General features: G+C 41.4%; 1 protein-coding gene and 1 long non-coding RNA gene across 3 annotated transcripts in view; one reads left to right on the forward strand and one right to left on the reverse strand.

Moving 5' to 3' along the window:
- Window positions 1–22,876, forward strand: part of RSBN1 (round spermatid basic protein 1) — a 52,993-nt gene extending 30,117 nt beyond the window's left edge. Inside the window, exons 3-7 of one of the 2 annotated variants that reach the window (XM_075910291.1) lie at window positions 1,751–1,888; window positions 2,718–2,860; window positions 7,448–7,615; window positions 8,787–8,895; window positions 11,655–22,876. In XM_075910291.1, coding sequence (XP_075766406.1) covers window positions 1,751–1,888; window positions 2,718–2,860; window positions 7,448–7,615; window positions 8,787–8,895; window positions 11,655–11,792 — 696 coding nt within the window. In that variant the 3' untranslated portion in view covers window positions 11,793–22,876. Of the gene's footprint in view, window positions 1–1,750; window positions 1,889–2,717; window positions 2,861–7,447; window positions 7,616–8,786; window positions 8,896–10,086 lie in introns of both variants that reach the window. The other variant, XM_075910290.1, reaches the window with a different exon arrangement.
- Window positions 1,673–24,170, reverse strand: LOC142820894 (uncharacterized). The gene is made up of 4 exons (XR_012897868.1): window positions 24,031–24,170; window positions 23,481–23,719; window positions 7,483–9,306; window positions 1,673–2,874 (listed from the first exon to the last, which is right to left on the reverse strand). It is a non-coding gene; the product is annotated as an uncharacterized LOC142820894 (long non-coding RNA).
- Window positions 24,171–24,201: the final 31 nt, after the last annotated feature.

Consider the following 24,201-nt stretch of genomic DNA (forward strand, 5'->3'; position numbering starts at 1 on the left):
AGCTCATTAAGCAGAAGTGCAACATGAAACAGGGTCTCCCAGATTCTTCACTCTCTCCTCTCTGGTGTTGGGCAGGAACTTTATGATCTCATAAGACAGGTGTTAAGCACCAGACTCCAAGAAACTGGTGCTAGTTCTTGGTTGTGCATCTCAAGCAGAGAGAGGGACCAAACTCTGTGAAAGGCTGAGTATAACATCCCTCTTTACCTTTCGGCAGCAGCTCCCAGTGGCTGTCTTAGGGCACATCTACACAGCAGGGCAAAACTCGAATTAACCTACGCAGGGTCATCTACATCAAATGCGTAGCTGAAGTTGAAATAGCTTAACTCGGCTTTTGGCACTGTCTACACAGCAGGAAATTGAAAGAACACTCTTCCTTCGACTTCCCTTACTCTTCATGAAATGAGGACTACAAGAGTCGGAGTAAGAAGTCCTCCATCTTGACATTATTTTGAAATAATGACTTGCTGTGTAGATGCACTTTTTGTTATTTTGAAAAAACGTAAGTTATTCTGAAATAATGCTGCTGTGTAGATGTATCTTTAGGGAGCTCATGCCTAGCATGCTGGCTTTTGTGGATTCCATTCTTAAGTGCCTGTCTCTCCCCAGTGGTGCATGTGTGTGAAAAGAAAAGCTCTAAATAGCTTCTCTACCCACTTCTCTGGGTTCTCAGCTGCTGTGTTCAGGCAGTTTTTTCCCATGCCACTGGAAGCTGGAATGACAGCTATGGACAGCATGAATGTCTGGCAGCGTAAAACACGTGTCCATTCCCAGCTCTATAGCCACTCTATGACTGGGTACACATCTCTTCTTTTGGCCCACACGGTTTGATTTTTAATTCATCTATCTCAAGAACAGAGCAATATATTGGGCACATCAGTGCAACCTCTCAGTACATGCTCCCCTTTAGTCAGTCTCCTGTTTACTGTTTGTTTTTCATGAGCAACATGCAAACATAAGTGAATCTACTTTCTCGTTATCTGCTTTGAATTCTGGTACTGCAGAATGGGGCTTTTTAATGACATAGTCATGGAGAAAGAAACCAAATTGTTACTAGCAGTGTCCACTATACGGCTCTTAAACCCTCTAAACTTTATTTAAAAACTTCAAAGATGTATTCTGGTGTACGCACACACAGTTTGAAGGCTGTAAATAACCTAGTCTCAAAGCAATTATTTATGTCTGTTATTAACTTTCACTGATAGAAAAGATAAGAAGGCATTTTTATACACTGTAGCCAGCACAGCATTATTGTGCTGGCTACAGTGACTTTTTGAATCTGTCTTAAATTAGTCAAAAGCTTCAGGGGGTAGCCGAGTTAGTCTGTAGCAAGAAAAACTAAAAAACAATGAATAATCTGGTAGCACTTTAAACACTAACAAAACATGTAGATGGGTATCATGAGCTTTTGTGGGCACAACCCACTTCTTCAGATGACGGGACTCAATAACTTGCTGCTGATTTGCTAAGAAAACAACATACTGTTTATTAGTATGCTACATAACACTCTTCCTTTTGGAGTCACATTCTTTTTTCCCCTGACCTCTTGTGGTGCCCATGCCGGGTGTGTGTTGGTATTGAACAGCTTCTTTATATATTCTAAATATACTGGCTGTTCTCCAGCACATAGAAGAGACCTGGATTTGAATGTAAACTACATTGCAGTCTGAAATACTGATTTAATAAACTTTAATTTCCTGGCATTCAACAAATGTATCTCATTTTGTCTTCTATTTCTAACCATTTTCAGGTCAATAGAACATACTGTTGCGGAACCTACAGAGCAGGTCCGATGCGGCAGATAAGTCTTGTTGGAGCAGTAGATGAAGAAGTTGGTGACTACTTCCCAGAATTTCTTGATATGTTGGAGGAATCCCCATTTCTGAGAGTGAGCATTGTACCATTGCAGTAATTTTGTTTAAATTGTTTATTATCAAGCATGACTATCTTAACATGTCTTAATTAACAACTTCATGTGCCTAAATTCTCTAATTATTTAGCAACAGCTTCTCCATTCAGGTGAACTTTCAAACTTCCTTACTGAGGATGGTGATAAAAATGTATCCTCTATTCAAAGAACTAGATACTGAAAGGGGAAGAATTTAAAAGTCACAGCAATCAGTTATTTAACTGGAGAAATTATTGGGCATGTCAGTTTTACAATTGCATGTCAGTTTTACAATGACATGCTTTTTAAAAGCTGAGTAAGTTAACTATATTACTGCCGGAATATGTTTCATCTCTAAGAATAATATTTAGTTTCTGTATAGTTCCTTTAGTAATAAACTTGAGCCAGTGCTTATCAAATTTTTACATAAGAACGGCCATACTGAGTCAGACCAGAGGTTAGTATAGCACAGTATCCCATCTTCCGACAGTGGCCAATGCTAGGTAGCCCCAGAGGGAATGAACAGAACAAGTGATCAAGTAATGCCACCCCTGTTGCCCATTCCTAGCTTCTGACAAACAGAGGCTAGGGTTACCATTCCCGCCCATCCTGGCTAATAGTCATTAATGGACCTATCTTTCATGAATTTATCTAGCTTTTTATTGAACCTTGTTAAAGTCCTAGCCTTCACAACATCCTCTAGCAAGGAGTTCCATAGGTTGACTCTGTGTTGTGTGAAGTAGTACTTCCTTTTGTTTGTTTTAAACTTTCTATTAAACAGTTTTAACTGTTGTTCATTTGACATAGCATTTTGTATTCCCAAATTTAGATGACTTTGCCCTGGGGCACGCTTTCTAGCCTCCAGCTTCAGTGCAGGTCACAGAGTGATGATGGCCCCATAATGTGGGTGAGACCAGGAGAACAGATGATCCCGACAGCAGATATGCCAAAATCACCATTCAAACGACGCCGGTAACATTATTTTCCTTAATAGAAAATAAAATCACAGTTAGACAGAGCATTATCCTCAGGTTTTAATGTTGGTCATTACTGTGTATGAAATTAATCTCTCAAAGGTAAACCAGGGCTTTCTTAAATTTCCCATATGTTTTCCGTTCCTTTTGCTTTAAAACCAAGCAGTCTAGTTATTTAAGACAAACTAACAGGTCTTCAAGTGCTGTCCCTATGGGTGCTCCACTGTAGATGTCAGCGCGTTCTCACGCCAGCGATCGAGATTTTTCTTAGCGGTGTCTGGTCATGCCGTGCCTGCACGGTAGCTGCCTCGTGGTGCCCTTTGTTGTCTATTGACTGCGCGTGCAGCACTGCCCCCCTCAGTTCCTTCTCTACCGTTCTCAGCAGCAAATGGAGCTCTTAGCAGTCTCCACTCTTTTTCCTTTGTTCCTTTCCCAGTTCTTCTTTTTCCTTTTTTTTTCTTCAAAACAAACACAATCTTTTTTCTTTTGGAGAGAAGAGGCATTAAGCTTTTTGTCCCCTTCCCCATCCTCCATTCAGCTCCTTCCTTCAACCTCTTTTTTGTTCTATGGAGTCAACCCAAACTCCTCAAACAAAAAAAACAACCCCAACTCCTTTGTGTCCACAAGAAACAAGATGATGAAAACCCCAACTGTTGACATGCCCACTTCCTCCGGCTTCAAGAAATGCAACACCCGCAGAGATGCCATGCAGGCTCTGATGGGCACTCTTCCTGTGTTCACTGTCTCAGAGAGAGCCACATGATCACGCCCCTATTGGCACTATAGACCAGCCATCTCTTTCTCCTACCGCCTCCATACCATATAATGAAGGCGACGCAGATGGTCAGTATAATTGCTTCTCATCTCAACACTTCTCACCCACCCAGAGAAGGCCTCTTTGGGAACATAGATCATCCAAACCCTAATATGAACCACCACCTCCTCATTGGTACAGACTGCTATGGCCATATCTACCACCTTCATACCCCATGCATTGGTCACTCTGGGATGCCTGGTCCCCATACAGACATCACCATACAATGCCATCTATTCCTGCCAGGACAGCAATCAGCTCTCTTCCACCTCACACCCATAATACTATCTCCAAAGTGCCAGATGAGATACCTTCTGAGGAAGAGGATGTAGCCCTTTGGCTTCTACAAAGTTAGCTCTCGCAGTGGCTCAGGCCATCTGGAAACCCTGGATACGATATGGCAAACACCGTCATGAGCTCCTCCCACTAATATATGAGTCAATAGAAAATATTTTGTTCCTGCCAAAGACGTAGACTTTCTATTTTCTCACCCTCTTCTGATTTTTTTGGTAGTGGATGCTGTACATCACAGGGCAGTTACCCCTAGTTCATTCCACCCCTCTGCTTTGGAGTCTGTACCCTTAATTCCATGGTAGAGAAAGAATGGAGGAAGGGCTGCGCCACACGTGCAGTCAGTGAACGCAGACCACAGTATGAAGTGGCTTCTGCGCAGGTGCAGCGTGACCAGGCACTGCTAAAAAAAATCTCCAATTGGCGGCACAAGGCCACACTGACACCTAGACTATGTCTACATGGCGAGTTTTTGAGGCAGAAAATATGCTGATGAGGGACTCATTAGTATAAGTCGTGATCTCATTAGCATATTTTCTGCTGTTTCTTTTTGCGCAAGAGGTTTTTGCACAAAAAGAAGCAGTGTGGACTCTTTTTTTGTGTGCAAAAACTTCATTTTGCGCAACCCACCCCCCCATCCACACTGCTTCTTTTTGTACAAAAACCCTTTGTGCAAAAAGAAACAGCAGAAAATATGCTAATGAGATTGCAACTTATACTAATGAGCCCCTCATTAACATATTTTCTGCCGGAAGTACTCACAGTGAAGATGATGCTATAGTGGAGCACCTGCAGGGATACATGTCACATATGTCAAAGAACCACTGTTACTTCACAAGGTGAATCGCTTTTTCTTGCCCGTGTTCCAGATAAATGCATTTGAGTTCAAAGTTTTCTCAAAATAGACAGCTCTTTGTAGTGCCTCTTAGATACATCTCTTGCGTTACTCCACATAAGAATGGCCATATTGGGTCAGACCAATGGTCCATGTAGCCCAGTATTCTGTCTGATCCACTTCCTACTTCAGTCTGTGAAAAAGCTAATATTTTGCGCAATTCTCCATCACAGTGCAGAGGTCTCTAGATTATATTAAAAGCTAATATATTAGCTAATGCTAATTATTTAAGCAGTCTTGGTACTGGTTGTCTTTTCAAGAAATACTGTGTTTCAGAGGAATGTTCTCTTAACTACTTAAGTCTCCTCAGCTGCCTTTTCATTGAAATGTTGCATTGGTAAGGTCTGTCTTCTGGATTTGTATTCCACTATATCGAAAACACAACACTTAAATCCATTATTCCAAATTTTTAAAAGAGTTACTATTTCACGGTACCTTATCAGGATAAATCATGACTTCGGCCAGTAAGCACAAAATTATGCCATTATTTTATAACTGGGTGGGAAAACAAAAAGGTATAATTTTCTATCAAAGAAGCTTTGTTAGAGAAAAGTTCTTGTCCTCTGAAAAATATAAAAGTAAAAAAACTTTGATTGTGAATTTTTAAAAGTGCTCTTGCCTATAATCACAGAATACTAGGACTGGAAGGGACCTCAAGCGGTCATCGAGTCCAGTCTCCTGCCCTCCTGGCAGGACCAAATACTGTCTAGACCATCCCTGCTAGACATTTATCTAACCTACTCTTAAATATCTCCAGAAATGGAGATTCTACAACCTCCCTGGGCAATTTATTCCAGTGTTTGAGTACCTTGACAGGAACTTTTTCCTAATGTCCAACCTAAACCTCCCTTGCTGCAGTTTAAGCCCATTGCTTCTTGTTCTGTCCTCTGAGGCCAAGATGAACAAGTTTTCTCCCTCCTCCTTATGACACCCTTTTAGATACCTGAAAACAGCTATCATGTCCCACCTCAATCTTCTCTTTTCCAAACTAAACAAACCCAATTATTTCAGCCTTCCTTCATCTAAGGTCATGTTCTCTAGACCTTTAATCATTCTTGTTGCTCTTTTCTGGACCTTTTCCAATTTCTCCACATCTTTCTTGAAATGCGGTGCCCAGAACTGGACACAATACTCCAATTGAGGCCTAACCAGCACAGAGTAGAGCAGAAGAATGACTTCTCGTATCTTGCTCACAACATACCTGTTAATGCATCCCAGAATCATGTTTGCTTTTTTTGCAACAGCATCACACTGCTGACTCATATTCAGCTTGTGGTCCACTATAACCCCTAGGTCCCTTTCTGCAGTTCTCCTTCCTAGACAGTTGCTTCCCATTCTGTATGGGTATGTCTAGACTACATGGCTCTGTTTCCAGAGCCATGTAGATTAGTTTACTAGACATACCCAAATGAAGTGGCGATTTAAATAATCTCCACTTCATTTAAATTAAAATGGCTGCCGTCCTGTGCCAATCAGCTGTTTGCTGGCACAGCACGGTAGTCTGGATGCTCCACGGTCGACATCAAAGGCATTTGTCGACCTTCCCAGTATGCCTCGTGGGATGAGGTTTACCGGGGAGGTCGACAAATGCCTGTGATGTCCACCGCGGAGCATCCAGACTACAGCACTCTGCCGCCAAACAGCTGCTTCATTTGGGTGTGTCTAGTAAACTAATCTACATGGCTCTGGCGACAGAGCCATGTAGTCTAGACATACCCTTTGTGTGAAACTGATTGTTCCTTCTTAAGTGGAGCACTTTGCATTTATCCTTAGTAAACTTCATCCTTTTTACCTCAGACCATTTCTCCAATTTGTCCAGACCATTTTGAATTATGACCCTATCCTCCAGAGCAGTCGCAACCCCTCCCAGCTTGGTTTCATCTGCAAACTTAATAAGCGTACTTTCTGTGCCAATATCTAAATCTTGATGAAGGTATTAATCAGAGCCAGTCCCAAAACAGACCCCTGCGGAATCCCACTTGTTATATCTTTCCAGCAGGATTGTGAACCATTAATAACTACTCTCTGAGTATGGTTATCCAGCCAGTTATGCACCCACCTTATAGTAGCCCCAAAATAATAATAATAGTTATTTTGTTTAACACTGTGGTAAAATGCACAGCTGTATATAAATTGTTCTGACACAGCCTTCCATCAACTAGTGGCCAAGAAACTCCAAATGGAGAATCTAACTCTGTGGTTATAAAGCAATTGTTAGTAGTGGTAATTTTGTTTAAAATGCTTTTTATTTCATTCTCCAAATTTATAATCTTTGAAGTTTTGAGTGAAATAATTAAAATCTACTCCCCACCATCTGCTTGAAATCCAAGAGGCAAATTTCTCTTCGATTTTCCTGGAGAGTATATCATTCACTGGTCTTGGAGAGAGAAATAATTGAATTAATGTTTTCATTATAGCTTTAGGCAGAAAATCAAATATGTTCTCTCTACACAACAACGCAATTTTTAATAGTCTGTATTTTAAATTGAATATTTAAGAATGATGCAACTTGCGTAGTTCAAAGGATAATAACACATCCCATTAATGTATATCCTTTTTCTTCCTCTCTTCACCTCATTTCATAGATCAATGAACGAAATAAAAAATCTTCAGTACCTACCTCGAACCAGTGAGCCCCGTGAAGTTCTCTTTGAAGACCGAACAAGAGCCCATGCTGATCATGTAGGTCAGGGGTTTGACTGGCAGAGTACAGCCGCTGTAGGAGTGCTGAAAGCTGTACAGTTTGGTGAATGGTGAGTGTGACTGAATTTTGTAACTACTTCATTTGGATTTGAGACTGACTTCCCTTTATAAAAAGGAGAAAATGCAAAGTGTCTGTTGAATAGCAGCCTAGTTATATAAATTAAGACCAAATTATTTGTGCCTATTCAAATGCTATGCAGAGTTTGTAAAACATAATCTAGTAAATACATATCTCTGGGAACTTTTACCCTGACTTTCTTCTCTCTTCTGAGGCCCACGCAAAAACTGTATTACCATGAACTAGTTTGCAGAGAGCATGAACTAATTTGCTGAGAGATTGTGTGATATATTGTAAATCGTTGTATCTGGAGCATACTGCATGTGTTTTCCATAGTCTCATAAATGATTATAAATTCAGTTCCATAAACAGAATATTATCAGATTAATTGTTCATTTGTGATGGTGCCTACAATATTTTTCCACCTCTCAGATCCAGGGCCTTGCTGGTAACTAAGTCCTGGGAAAAAATCATAACTTTTGAATTGACAGTGTTGTCTATAGCAATTACAGTAGAAATTGGACAGCAGGAACAGTGTCATCAAGCTCAAGAAACTGTCATCAACAGATTATTCAAGAGTAAGATAAATGAGCAGTGCCAGTACTTTCCTTGCCCTATGTTTCAGATCCATTGACCAAGCAGTATCTACTTATATTGTCCCCATCACCATAGTACCTGAGGGTACGTCTACATAGCAACGTTATTTTGGAATAACATCAGTGCGCATCTACACTACGAACCTATATTTTGAAATAATGTGGAGCTGGAGGACTTCTTACTCTGACTCATGGCAACCCGCATTTCACAATGGGTAAGGGAAGTCAAAAGAAGAGTGTTTTTCCTTTGACTTCCTGCTGTGTAGACAGCGCCAAAAGCCAAATTAAGCTATTTCAACTTCAGCTACGCAGTTGATGTAGCTCAAGTTGCATAGCTTAATTCGACTTTAGCCCTGCTGTGTAGACATACCCTAAGTGACCTACACATTTTTCTTTCCAATATTCCTTTAAAAATATAAATATTAGCCCAGTTATAAAATAGGAGAATTGTACTAGTTGTGATGCTGAGATCCCTATTATGGAATAGATATTTTCTTTACAGTAACTTGCTTTCCAGAGCTGTACACAAATTCTTTAAAACTCAGTCTTGACAATCTTCATCTCTAGGAGTGTCCAACCTCGAATAACCAAAGATGTGATTTGTTTCCATGCTGAAGACTTCACTGATGTGGTACAAAGACTTCAGTTAGACTTGCATGAACCTCCAGTGTCACAGGTACTGAGTATTCCCTAGTTACAAATTATTTCCAGTATTTTGGAAATAGCTTTAAAAGCAGCGTATTTATTTTTAAAAAACTAGTGTTAGTCAAATGTTTAAAATAAAAGTAGAAACAGTGGGTGTCTCATATGTGGTTCTAGGCTTGCTGCTAGAGCTGTTTATCTGTATCTCTTGTTGTAGTGGTGGTAGACTGACATCATGAAGATCATGTATTTTGATATTAGCATGACCAAGCATCACAAAGCTCCTTTTTTCATAAGATAAGGAACTAGAAGTCTTGAGTACGGGATTATTGGAATTTCACATAATTTGGGTTTCCATTTCCCCTACTTGCTTCACGCGCCTTCTGGCATCAGTCATGTCCATCTGGCACCCCAAAACATTGGAGCCTCTTGAGTATCTGGTCTCCTGCAAGACAATAATACTGTGAAACATTTAGGATATGCTGTGCGCTACAGAAGTCATTCTAAACTGGGTAGGGATTTACTGTGCAAACACGCCTCTACTTTTTCCCCTCTCCCAATATGATGCTAGTGAGTTGGAGTTTTAGTCTCATAGGATGCATCTACACTGCAGGGCTTAACTCGTAATAAGCTGTGCAAATTGCGTCTCTTATATCGAAATAGCTTATTTCGAAATAGGGAGCATCTACACAGCACTTATTTCGAAATAGAGCACTCTTCCTCTGATTTCCCTTATTCCTTGTACAATGAGGGTTACAGGAGTTGGAGTTAGAAGTCCTCCAGTTTGACAGTATTTTGACACTATTTCAAAATAACTTCCTGCTGTGTAGATGCAGACTAAGTTATTTCAAAAGAGCCATAGTTATTTCGAAACAGTGTTGCAGTATAGACGTACCCGTAGTGTCAGACCAACCACACCCAGCTTTGTCTGGTAATGCCAGGTCAAAAGCTTCTTTCTGAAGCTCTAGTTCTTATTTTCAAATCTGCCTGTGATCCCATAATGCTGTAGCAACGGGGTCATTATTTGTCACTACAGCACTTCATAATGAGACATTAAAGATTTGTTCTTGCCCTAGATAACTTCATAGCTAAAGTTATAGTCTATAAAGTGTAATTGCAATTAAATGGGTTGCTGGACTGAAAGTGTACTCTTCAATCTAACTGGATACCCAGTTTTGGACCCTGCATACAGATTAGCAGTAACTTTCCCCTTTCTTCCTCTCAGTGTGTTCAATGGGTGGATGAAGCCAAGCTAAACCAAATGAGACGGGAAGGCATTCGCTATGCTAGAATCCAGCTGTGTGACAATGACATCTACTTCATCCCTAGAAATGTCATTCATCAGTTCAAAACAGTGTCAGCGGTCTGCAGCTTAGCCTGGCATATAAGGCTCAAACAGTACCATCCTGTGGGGGAGTCTTCTCAAAATTCAGAAAGCAATTCAAACATGAACAGTAGTATTCCTGAAAAGACAGAGTCAGAAGGTGAACCCCAATGTGTGAGTGTTAAAACAGAGTCTGAGGATGTAGAAATGCAGCATAAAACAGGGGCACCATCCTCCTCATCCTCCTTAATTTCATCAATATCGGGACTTGTTCTGAAATCAGATCAGGTGGCCCAGCCTCTTCCAGTTTTTAAACTAGAATCCGCTCAGCAACATAACCCGCAGGATCACACAGACTCTGCTGTGTGATATGTACATAGTCAAACACATTTTTTAAACAACTTTTTAAAATTTTGATGTGAAGTTATAGTTTTATAACTTGCTTATGTTTTATTGGAGAAATCTTGCCTATAATTCTATAAAGAAAGGTGACATTCCAAAATGTCAAGCATATCTTTTTTACACAGATTATGCAAAGTTCAAGTTGTAATTTACTCCCATAGTACAGCATGTAATAGTGGTCTACCACTTCTTTCTGTTTAGTGAGGTAATAATTCAGTATCTCCTCATCAAAATCAGAACAGAATTCCTCTACAAGCTCAAAATCATTGAACTATCTAATCCCCTTACTTAATTTTCTTCTTTAACCTTCACCTTGAAAGGATGGCTTCTGTATAAGACTCTCCCATCTGATTTTAACTGCTAAAATCAAAGAGAAAGCACAGCACTTTTGATGACCAGTGATGTTATGGTCTGTCTGTTCTTAAATTCCTGGTGGATACTCAAATTACTAGATGTATAGATTTTTAAAATGTTAAACAGTTCATAAAAAGGTGAAGTATAACATCTTATCCTGTTGAAATGTAATCACTTACAACACTTTCCACAGTACTGCTTATAATGTTTGGTGTGAGGATTTTACTTCCTAAATACATCTTTCCCGAATATATGACGAATGCTAGAGTTAATTTTAAAAAAACAAACAAACGCAGTCTCATGGAGGTAACTGCATTCTTGTCAGCACTTTAAAGCATTAAATTACTAACAATCTTGGCAGCTTGTTTTGAAAAATTCACAATAAGCATCTGATGGAAAATATCATCTCCTTGGTACTGATGCACTTAATCTAATAGAGTTGGGTTGGTGATAACCCAATTCTATTGGTTGTCCTTATTCTCTGAAGTTCTGTATTACTATTTCAGAATAAAATATTATGGCATTGGTTGGCTGTTTCCACTTGTAGCTCTTGGGTGCCCTGGTGCTGTGTTTGAAAAATCAGTGACACAAGCTAATATGTTAAGTGTCATCTACCGACATAGTTATTTTTATAGTCTTATGATATTTCTGAATGTTTGTGTGATCTGTATTTGACTTTCACTCACCAATTATATAACAACTGTCTTTTCTAGTCATCAGAAAGAAGAGTCCCCCACACACACCCAGGATACAAACTTGATTTTGGTGCCACTGAAGTTGTCCCAGGACAACTTCATTGTTCTAATCCTCACTGGGGTAGGAAAGAGATTTCTAACACTATATTAGGATAAGGAAAAGAAAAGATGCTGTGGTATTAGTTCTGGGTGCATCTTTTAAATATCAATTATAAATCTTCTCTTTAAAAGGTTCTGAAATATGTTAATCTGTTATTATAAATATTACTTTGTGCAATATTGTTTTGTGTAGACTTATATGCATCTTAGCACCTCAGTATAGAGGTCACAATTGATAGCAAAATAATCATCAGAAAATACTGCAATGATTAGTTAGAATTTGTATTACTCCTTATATATGTATATGTACGTATTGTCTTCAGTACAAAAATGAAGGCACGTTAGAAAATATTTCAGACTAATTTACAGATTGAAGTGGTGGTGACTTGTTTAGTAATCTGTGTAAATAAGGTGTTAGAATGGAAAGCTTTTATGAAAAGTAATATGATTCATGCAGGGGTATAATTTAATTTTAGCAAAAATTATAGATTATCAAAAGTGGTTCAGAAACAGGCTCTCTGTTCTCTGGCATTTTTCCCACTTTTTTGTTGAGAAGAATTTTATAGAGCTTTAATGGGGTTGTGCAAAGTAAAATTCTTCACAGGCGATATTGATTTCAGTGCCTCTTTAATTTTAACATTGAATAATATTATATTAGTGTTGTTTTCCCTTTCTTTTTTAACTCGCTCTGCTTGTCTTCCAAGTGCTTGTTTCTCTTCTCTCATGTGCTATTCATTGGCCATGTCAAAGATGGTATCACGATCTCTTAATCATTGCTAACTAATAAGGTGATTGTCCTTGGATGGTCAGCACTGTGTATAAATCACTCAGGAACTGATATATCTTCAAAGAACTTACATTTGAAGGAAAAGCTATTCATTTATTTATAAAACCAGTTCTCCCCTTATATCTTAAAAAGCAAAAATTAAACATACTTAGGCTAAAAAGGGTCACAATTTAAGATGAAACCATGTACCATTAATTTTTATTTGTATTCCTCTAGAGCTTGAAATAGAATGAAGAGACATGTAATTTTTTAAATGCGCATTGGAAGTGTCTGTAAACTATATTAAATAGCATGCTTTTAAACTAACATGAACAGTAGACCAGCTGAATGTTTCACACTGCTCTCAAAAGCATTTCCTGCTTGTGTGAAATAATCTATTCTTTCTAAAATATCAAGAAATTGTTTCTCTTTTACTTCTGTGGATTGAATGACTTTATCCATTGTACCATACTTTTCTTTTACTCACTAGTTCAAAACCTAAAGTAATGCCCCCCCTCTTCATTACAAATTAGTCATAGAATGATTTAGATAAAGTTGTTGTTGTTGTTATTTGTAGGACTGAGATAAAGATGAGCAGATTTTTGTTTCGGGTAAAATGTTATGAAGCTTTCAATTTTATTATGGATTTTGTCTTAATTTTGCTTATACGAAATTTATTGTTTAATGAAATACTAATGCAACTTTTGAGACATTTGTAAAATCCAAAATTACCACTCTTCTTCCAAACCCAGATAATCTCTAAATATAGGGTATAGAAAGTATTGCTCCTGAAATCGATAACTAAATCTGTTGCCCAGTAGACTGAAATCAATGTATTACAGTTGGAATACCTTCAGATACACAGTACTCTAAAATGGTTGGCAATGAAAAGTGGCTTACTTAATAATGAATATGAAGAATACAAATGCCGTACAGTGTAGGAATGTTAGAGTGTACCTGACTAACCATTTAGCTGATAAGCTGATACTTATTGGCTAGTGGTGTCTGTTCCATTCAGCTGGCTCCCAGGAACATGGCTTCGCTGTGGCAAAGCAGGAAAGCCTCCTCCCGAGAGTCAGGTGGGCAAGGGCTGCTCACTTCACTCAGAGAGGAGGCTTCACTGCACAGCCTCCTCCCTGGGAGCTGGGCAGGGAAAGGAATCCGCCTCCTTGGGAGCAGAACTGGCAGGGGCTTGGTGGCCCCTGTCCCAGGGAGACTTTGCTGCGGGCTCCGCAGTTATAAAGCTTAAACAAGTTTTTATACACAAGCTTTATCCTGCAGAGCCTGCAACGTGTAACTGGGTAACCGCTGAGAGCTTCATTGGTTACATGGTTACTGATGTAACTGACTTTTAACATCCCTAATACATTGTGCTTTGTGAGAAACTGAGTGACAGATGGTGAAGTTAATCCTTCCAGTATAGTATTGGCCACCTCAAATCTTTGTCTAGTCTTAAGAGTAAAATATTTGCAAATAATTGGTGGAGAAAGGCAACTTCTGATTGACTGTTATCACTCAAAGATTTCAGAAGCTAGCTCATTAAATTCAGTGATAATGTCTATGCCAGGGGTGGGGAACCTAAGGCTTGGGGGACCCTAGCTTTCCTGGATCTGGCCCCTGATGCTTGGGTCTCCCCTCCCAGCCCACTCCTGCGCGCTTCCTTTCACCCAGACCCCACACCCCAAACTTGCTTCCCAGCAACCCCCTCCCACACACTGAGCCCCTCATTTTGGCCTCACCCCAGAGCTTAGGAGAGTCCACAGATTCTACTAGCCTGGGTCCCCTAGACTCTGGTGTGTGATGGGAATATGAGGAGTGTCTTTCTCCTCAGTTGGGGGGGTGTGTGTGAGTGACATCAGTGAGGTTGTGGGGTTTTTCTTGTTTGTTGTTTTTTTGCTTTTCGCTTTTTTGAGGCTCCTGATTTTTCTGTGGATCAGTGGCCCCTGACCCAAAAAAGTTTCCCCACCTTTGGCCTATGCACTTTATGCAAGCATATCTCAAATTCAATTGGCAAGATTATCTCGTTGTATCAACAGCTGTTAGTAGACTGAGTACTTACGGATATGATGAAATAAAGCTATACATAAAGATGGAATACTGAGTACTTACGGATATGATGAAATAAAGCTATACATAAAGATGGAATACATCTCAGAATAGTCCTTGTCACATTTTGATCATACTCCTTTAGAATTCATTGTTACATCATGTCAGCTAGTGTAATTTACAGTAATTCCATTGAGTTCCCTGGAGGTAAATCATTATAGCGCCATTGAAGGTTTGTCCTGTTGTTTAGAAACTTATGGGCTTGGTTGAAGTCTGGAACTGAGATATGGAATACTCTCTTGCCTTGAAACCAACTTAGATTTTTAACAGCAGTAGTCCAGGGACATGGTACTAAAGGGTATAACTAGTTGTAAGATGGAATACTGGGCATGGCTTCTCATTTAAACACAGTTTACAATTCTTTTTTTAGGTTCCAAGGAAAATGGTAAACTGGGATAAAGGTGAAAGGCCACATTGTGTCAGAGTAAAGGGGCCCCTGGCCAAAGAAAGACTCTAAATATGAAACTTGTCAGAAATAATAGTATCATTTTCCTCTCCCTTGAATGTCCTCATACTGTCTGTGCAGAAACTTAACTTGTTTTAAAAGTACCTTGTGAAGCCAATGGCTCACTTCTCTGTTAACATGTTTTGTTAACAGAGAAGATGGAATACACACTGAATTGTTCTCCAGGGATATGTAATAGTTATTCATGTGTACCTTTTTAATATAGAGAAACTGTTAATCTGTCAACTGTTTTCCTACATGAGTACTTAGTTCCAGTCTCTTGACATAATTTTATTTTATCACAGCTACAGGAGGGATGTGAGTTCAAGTCCTTCATTTTGCTTATTCTGCCATTCACATGCTTGAATTTTAATGGGTGATAAGCACTTTACATATATTGTTTAAAATGCTAAGTGTGTGTGTAGCCATATTGGTTGTTTTATAGGACATAATAAGTGGGGGAGGGACATAATCTTCAACCCCTGAAAAGGAACCTTTTTCACCCGATGGCTGGTTCTGTAAATTAACTTATGTTGATCTAAAAGAACATTTCTGAACTTTATGGCCTTCCATTAATTTACATAATTGTTATGATCAAATAGCACATGTAGCTGAAGGGCTAATATTGTTATAGCACTCATCAACTGTTTAAAGAAATACTTATACTTCTAATTCCTTTGTACAACATGTAAAGAGATTTCTTATTTGATTTTGTGATTTTAATTTAATTGGCAGCTAATATATTTTCAGTAGGTTTTTAATTTATCTAAGTTCTTTTTATATAGGGGACACGATCAATTGCCTGGAAGATTGTTTGCTTTGTGCGACCCTACTATATTTATTGACATTTAACAGAAAAGTTTTAAAGAGGTTTTTATAAAGCATAGTGTAAACAGAACCTCTATGTGAATAATCCTCTAACCAGTGTATTTCTTTCAGTAGCTGATTGTACAAGCGTGTCAAATTGTTAAGCTATTTCTTTGTAAAATAGTACAATGGAATGCATAGATTTTTCCTGTAAAGTATTTTTTTAATAAACCTGATTTTGTCCTTTACTTCAGTTGCTCTCATTACTTAAACTTATTTAAATTTAATAGCAGTAACTCATGTCTGCTGAGCAATTGCAAATGTTTAGAATATAAACTTCTCCTCTCTTCTCAATGTTCTCCTGAAAGATCAGTAAGACAGGCAGTATCAGCATGCCTCTTCTCACCTTTTTTCATTTCGGGAACAGCAACATTATTTCGAAATGACTTGGTCCTCGTCTACACAGCAGGCAGTTATTCAAAATAATGTCAAAATACTGTCAAGCTGGAGGACTTTTTACTGACTTCTGTAACCCTCATCGTACGAGGAGAAAGGGAAGTTGGAGGAAGAGTGCTCTATTTTGAAGTAAGTGCTGTGTAGACGCTCCCAATTTCAAAATAAGCTATTTCAAAATAAGCTACACAATTAACATGGTTCAATTTGCATAGCTTATTTCGAGTTAAGCCCTGCTGTGTAGACGCACCCTTCCTGAGCTTAAGTAATGTTGCACTAGGATCACATTGGTTACTGCATAACTGGCTGGATAACCATTCCCAGAGAGTAGTTATTAACGGCTCACAATCCTCCCAGAAAGGTATCACAACTGGGGTTCTGCAGGAGTGTGTTTTGGGACTGGTTCTGTTTAATATCTTCACCAACGATTTAGGTACTGGCATAGAGAGTACGCATATTAAGTCTGCAGATGATACCAAGCTAGGTAGGGTTGCAACTGCTCTGGAGGATAGGGTCATAATTCAAAATGATCTGGACAAATTGGAGAAATGGTCTGAGGTAAACAGGATGAAGTTTACTAAGGACAAATGCAAAGTGCTCCACTTAGGAACAATCAGTTTCACACATACAGAATGGGAAGTGACTGTCTGGTAAGGAGTACGGCAGAAAGGGATCTAGGGGTTATAGTGGACCACAAGCTAAATATGAGTCAGCAGTGTGATGCTGTTGCAAAAAAAGCAAACATGATTCTAGGTTGTATCAACAGGTGTGTTGTGAGCAAGACACAAGAAGTCATTCTTCCACTCTACTCAGCGCTGATTAGGCATCAATTGGAGTATTGTATCCAGTTCTGGGCACCGCATTTCAAGAAAGATGTGGAGAAATTGGAAAGGGTCCAGAAAAGAGCAACAAGAATGATTAAAGGTCTAGAGAACATGACCTATAAAGGAAGACTGAAAGAACTGGGCTTGTTTAGTTTGGAAAAGAAAAGATTGAGAGGGGACATGATAGTGGTTTTCAGGTAACTAAAAGGGTGTCACAAGGAGGAGGGAGAAAACTTGTTCTTTCTGGCCTCAGAGGATAGAACAAGAAGCAATGGGCTTAAACTGCAGCAAGGGAGGTTTAGGTTGGACATTAGGAAAAAGTTCCTACCTGTCAGGATGGTTAAACACTGGAATAAATTGCCCAGGGAGGTTGTGGAATCCCCATCTCTGGAGATATTTAAGAGTAGGTTAGATAAATGTCTATCAGGGATGGTCTTAGACAGTCCTGGGTCCTGCCATGGGGGCAGGGGACTGGAACTGATGACCTCCCGAGGTCCCTTCCAGTCCTAGTATTCTATGGTTCTATAAGTAAAGGAAGAACACTGAGAATTGATCGAGAATGTGGTAGAGAAATGGCCTCATCAGTAGTCCAGAAAAACAAAATCTAAGCCAATTCAAAGCTTACAAAATTAGTGACTATTATAAAATGCTTAATTCCATATCCGAATGAAAAGATTAGAAAACTAAAGCCTGCAGTCATTGGATGTTTTAGCTAGGGGAGGAGAAAGAGAAACTACTGTTGCTGTGTGTTGCATATAATGACAATGTGGGAAAGGTGGCCAACAACTCTAATGGAACTAAAACCTCTGCCAGGTTTGATTTTTAAGTTACAGGGCTTCTGCTACAATTCCCTTTTCTCTACCCAATACTGCAGACCATCCCTGCGAGGCATGAAGACGGTGTTGATGATTTCCTGCTTTTTCAAAGTATTTTGGAGACAAGGTCTAGATTTAGAATGCACCAAACTGCACGAAATAGCATTTTAAAAAATTTATTAAACCTTAAGGGCACGTCTGCTCTACAAGATAAGGTCCAATCTAATACGGTTGATTTCCTACCACCTGATTTTGCAAAGTCAAAGGTCCATGTCCTCACTGCAGGAAAGAATCGAATGTACCCCAAAGTAGCATGACCCCAGTAGGAAACCTACTGTTGATTCAGACGGTGAGGCTCCTGCAACATGACCAGCTCTTGGATCTTGAGGACCTCTTTGCCACCACCGTATCCTCCAGGCTGACACTAGGCATGTTTTGGACGGACTTGACAACCACACAGGGGATGCTGGCTAGGCCATCCCCCAAAATGGTATCCAGATGGTCATAGAAGTGGCACGTGTGAGGTGCCATAAGGAAAAGTTATTTACTTATTCCCACAATATAAAAACTAGGGGTCACCAAATGTAATTAATAGGCAGCAGGTTTAAAACAAACAAAAGGAAGTTTTTCTTCACTCAGCGCACAGTCAACCTGTGGAACTCCTTGCCAGAGGATGTGGTGAAGGCTAGAACTTTAACAGGGTTAAAAAAGAGCTAGATAGATTCATGGAGGTTAGGTCCATCAATGGCTATTAGCCAGGATGGATAGGAATGGTATCCCTAGCCTCTGTTTCTCTGGAGGTGGATGACGGGAGGGATCACATAAGGATTACCTGTTGTGTTCCCTCCCTGTGAGGCACTTGGAATTGGCCACTGTCAGCAGATAGGATACTGGGCTAGATGGACCTTTGGTCTGACGCAGTATGGTCATTCTTACGAACATAGTTCTTATATTGTAGGAATAAGTAAATAACTTTTCCTTATTCACTTTTCCATACCAGTCATGATTTTATAAACCTCTATCATATCCCTCCTTAGTCTCCTCTTTTCTAAACTGAAAAGTCCAAGTCTTTTTAATCTCTCTTCATATGGGACCCGTTCCAAACCCTTCATAATTTTTGCTGCCCTTTTTTGAACCTTTTCCAATGCCAATGTCTCTTTTTTGAGATGAGGCGACCACATCTGTATGCAGTATTCAAGATGTGGGCATACCGTGGTTTTATATAGAGGCAATAAAATATTTTCTGTCTTATTCGCTATCCATTTTTAAATGACTCCTAAAATTCTATTTGCTTTTTTGACTGCTGCTGCACACTGAGTGGATGTTTTCAGATAAGTATCCACAATGACGCCAAGATCTCTCTCTTGAGTAGTTGTGGCCAAAGTAGTTCCCATCATATTGTATGTCTAGTTGGGATTATTTTTTCCAATGTGCATTACTTTGCTCTTATCAACATTAAATTTCATTTGCCATTTTGTTGCCCAATCACTTAGTTTGGTGAGATCTTTTTGAAGCGCTTCACAGTCTGCTTGGTCTTAACTATCTTGAGCAGTTTAGTATCATCTGCACATTTTGCCACCTCACTTTTTACCCCTTTCTCTAGATCATTTATAAATAATTTGAATAGGATAGGTCTCAGGGCAGACCCTTGGGGGACCCCACTAGTATCCTCTCTCCACTCAGAAAACTAACCATTTATATCTGCCCTTTGTTTCCTGTCTTTTAACCAGTTATCAATCGATGAGAGGACCTTCCCTCTTATCCCATGACCACTTATTTTATTTAAGAGCTTTTGGTGAGGGACCTTGTCAAAGGCTTTCTGGAGATCTAAGTATACTACATCCAGTATTGTCCACTTGTCCACATATTTGTTGACCCCCTCAAAGAACTGTAGCAGATTAGTAAGGCAGGATTTCCCTTTACAGAAACCATGTTGACTTCCCCCCAACAAATTATTTTCATCCTTGTCTGACAATTTTATTCTTTACTATAGTTACAACTAATTTGCCCAGTACTGATGTTAGATTTACTGCTCTGTAATTGCCAGGATCACCTCTAGAGCCCTTTTTAAATATTGGGGTCACGTTAGCTACCTTCCAATCATTAGGTACGGAAGCTGATTTAAAGGATAGGTTACAAACCACAGTTAATAGTTCCGCAATTTCCCATTTGAGTTCTTTCAGAAGTCTTGGGTGAATGCCATCTGGTCCCAGTGACCTGTTACTGTTAAGTTTATCAATTTGTTCCAAAACCTCTTCTAATAACACCTCACTCTAAGACAATTCCTCAGATTTGTCACCTAAAAAGAAGGGCTCAGGTTTGGGAATCTCCCTAATATCCTTGTGAAAAGCAGTACAGAAACAGACTTCCATGGCCCTTGAGGTTGATGCGACAGGGTTGGTAGTGCGGACACATCACTTAGAAAAATTGACTGTACGCAGCTAAAGTCAATCTAAACTCCTAAGCTACATCTACTCTGCCGGTTATACTGGCAGCGAGTATGCAAATGAGATGCAGATTAGCATATCACTGCACCCCATTTGCATAATTTATGAACACCATTTTTGTGGAAAAAGTAGTGTGGATAGGGTTTTTTTGCAAAACCCCCTGTCTACACTACTTTTTTTCTGCAAAAACAGTGTGAATAAATTATGCAAATGAGGCAAGGCAATATACTAACCTGGGCCTCATTTGCATAATTGCTGCGGGCAAAACTGGCAGTGTAGACAAAGCCTAGTGTAGACCAGGCGTAAGAGCCCTACTATGGATTTAATTCAATTCCTCTGCAGTCTACTACAGTTTGAACACTGTATGACAATACTTTTCTCACCAGAGGAGGGCCTGTTCATCTTTGGTCATGTTACTTAAAGTTAGTAAAACTGTACTGCAAAAATGTGAAGTGATGGTGCGTTACTATTGGGTGTCTCAATTGGGGGGCACATCAGTGAAGGTTGGGGGTTTTTGGAGGATTTTTTTTTTTTGCTTCTCACTTACATGGTCCCCAACTGATTGTTCTGTGGGTCACTGCCCCCCCCTCGCCCCAAGAAAGATTCCCTGCCCCTGCCATAAATGAAGACAACATTGAAACCTTTTGTGTTGGACATAAATTAATATTTTACCTTATTTAAAATGAAGTTTGATAAACTAACATGAGAGTGTTAAAGCACTTAATCTGTTTACTAATTTCATTTACTAGCTTATCAATGACAGCATAGAGTGGGGTGCCCCGAGTCTTTCCCCTTGAAGCTGTTCTACTGTCATTGGACAACATGCTGCCTGTTGAGTGCTGCATTGTGCAGTGGTTTAGAAAGTCTCCTGGGCTGTTGCAGACTTAGGTTCACTTGCTCCCTTTGTGGGCTGAGGGGCCAGGAGTGGAGCAGGGAGCAACCTCAGCCTTCCTTATGCCACTGTCCCACGTTCATTAGCTATTAATGGCCAAAACAAAGCAGCCCTCTGCAAGCCTGTGATTAGGGCCCCCACTTGGAACTGTGGAGGTCATGGGACAATCAGGGCTTTGACCAGTCCTGCTGTCTAGGTGAAGTGATTTTGCTTTGGTTTACTATTAATGGGCTCAAAGACAAGCCCAGCAATAGAAAGGCTTCTGTGGGGTAGTGGTTAATGTAGTAACTGGTATTTCCTGCTGTAGTGGTTCAGTTCCCCTGTCTGCCAGGTGCTGCAAATGGATTTGAAAGTTGAAATGGCCTGGCTTTTCTCTTGAAGTTCCTTCCACTTTGATTAACTATTAATTGGGTCAGAGCAAACATCTACGGTTGTATTCTGAGGTGTGAGGGTACACATATACCATGTGTGATCCTGCTTTGAATCTCCTGTTTAAAAACGAACTTTTCTTGAAGTTCCTTCCACTTTGATTAACTATTAATTGGGTCAAAGCAAAAGCTGATCATAATAAGTCTTCTGTAGAGTAGTGGTTAATGTGTTGACTAGTATGGTAGCTGCTACTGGATCAATTCCCCTCCTAGGCAAATGGTTTTGAGCACTGAAATGTCCTGGCTTTTCTGTTGATACTTGTTCCACTTCAATAAACTATTAAGTTAGCCAAAAAGAAGCTCTGTATAGGGTAAGGGTTAGTGTGTTGGTTTGTGGTATGAGCACTCCTGGTTCAATTCCCTGTGAATTGGAGGGGAGTGCTAAAATGCTTGACTCCTCTCTTGACACTTGTTCCACTTTACTAAACTATTAATTGGGCCAAAGAGAAGCAGGTTGGTATGAAAGCTCACCATAGGGCAGTGGTTAGTGTGTTGACTTGTGGTGTGAGTGCCCCTGGTTCAAGTCCCTGGTGGTGTGAATGAAACATTGAAATACTCTGGTTTTTCTGTTGACACTTGTTCCACTTTAATAAACTATTAACTGGGCCAAAGAGAGAGCTAACTCTGTAAAGCTCACCATAGGGCAGTGGTTAGTGTGTTGACTTGTGGTGTGAGTGTCCCTAGTTCAAGTCCCTGGTGGTGTGAATGAAACATTGAAATACTCTGGTTTTTCTGTTGACACTTGTTCCACTTTAATAAACTATTAACTGGGCCAAAGAGAGAGCTAACTCTGTAAAACTCACCATAGGGCAGTGGTCACAGCACTTGCCTAGGCTGCTCACAGAAGGGGTTCAAGTCCCTGCTGGGGGTGAAAGTGTTTCATTTGAAGAGCAAGTGCCATTACTCTTACCTGTTGGCGCTGTTCCCCTTTACTTAAGTGTGGCCTGGGGCAGCTCTAGCGTTTGGATCACTCTGTAGCCCGGTGGTTGCGTGCTTGCCTAGAAGGTGGGAGATCCTTGGATTTCCTAGTTCGAATCCTACCTCTGCCCCTTTAGAAGGGGTTTGACTGGGGAAATCCTCTCTCCCAGGTGACCGGGGAGGTGGCAGATTCCTATTTAGGTCCCTGCTCCGGGTGGAGCCATTGTCTTAAGAATAAAAGACGGGACTTAGACTGAAAGCTCTCACCTCTCTGGGGGGTGGGGTTAGGTGGGGGTGGGGGGTGGGGTGGGTGGGCTAGGGAGGGGGGTGGGTGGGTGGGGTTAGGGGGCGGGTGGTGGGGGGGCGGTCCCTGGGAGGCAGGAGATACCCGCTCCAGTCCCTTCGCAGAGGCGGGACTGGAACTGGGATCTCCCACCTCCTGGGCAGGCCAGGACCACAGGGGGCAAAAGAGAGATCCGAGTTTTATTAAAAAGCCGAAGAGGCAGCAAATAATTTTTCAAAACCCTTTGTCTTACCAGGCACAGGGGGAATAGAACTCACAGACTCAACCTTCCAAGCCAGCACCTACACCCCTGTGCTATGGAGGGCTTCACACAGTGAGTGTTTGCTTGGGCCCTATCAGTAGTTAACGAAAGGGGCCCTACTTCAACAGGAAAGCCCAACGGCCTCTGCTGACCCAGCAAAGCCTCCACCCCAGCGCTCCAGGGAGTGACTTGAGCGCTAGGCCGCACAGGGTGGCTCTCGCGTGGCCAGAGCTAGGGCACCCACTTGAGACACAGGAAATCGCAGAAGGGGGCTTGGCCCAGCCTGGCCCACACCCTACCTGAATAGCCCGTCCACTGTCAGCTCTCACCATCTCGCAGGGCTGACCGGGGGTCTCTGCTTCAGCGTCACAGAGCTCGGCAGAGGCCGCACAGCAGGCAAGATGACAGGTTTGCTCCTCGGCGCCTTTGCTCCCAGGGTCCGAGCTGCTGGAGGAGCCCTTGTGCGCGGTGTCTCTGCATCGTCCTGCACGGCCGGGCAGTGTCGACGAGCAGGTGGTGGTCGGGTCTGGCAGGGTCCCTGTGTCAAAGAGCAGACCCACTGGATGGTTACATGGCAGAACTGACGTAGCCCTCTGCAGCAGGCGGCATCGGAGCCAGCTCCCCGCGGGGCACCGCTGACAGGCAGCGCACAGCCCCCAGCAGCCCTTCCTCCCGTGAGCTTTCCTTTGGCCCAGTGCCCAGCGAATGGCAGCGGAGCCGCGTGCACCAGCGAGCAGGGAGCCCCCCAGCCCCGCCGGGAAATGCGGCTGCTGAGCCCGCAGAAGGGGGCCGAGCCCCACCCGCCCCCCGGGCCCACGCAGAGCCGCGCCCGCCCGGCGCCCTGCAAACCTCTGCTCCTGCGGCCCGCGAGCCGGCTCGTGCGCACGCGACACTCAGCGCGACGGGCGCACCCGGCACGTGGCCTGGGAGCAGGCGCGCAGGCGCGGCGCAGGGTGCGGCATAACCAGCGCTGCTGCGGGGCAATCGAGTCCCGCCCCCAGCCGAGGAGCGCGCGCAGCC

This window comes from Pelodiscus sinensis, chromosome 27 (genome assembly GCF_049634645.1).
Source record: "Pelodiscus sinensis isolate JC-2024 chromosome 27, ASM4963464v1, whole genome shotgun sequence".
Taxonomy (NCBI): domain Eukaryota; kingdom Metazoa; phylum Chordata; order Testudines; family Trionychidae; genus Pelodiscus; species Pelodiscus sinensis.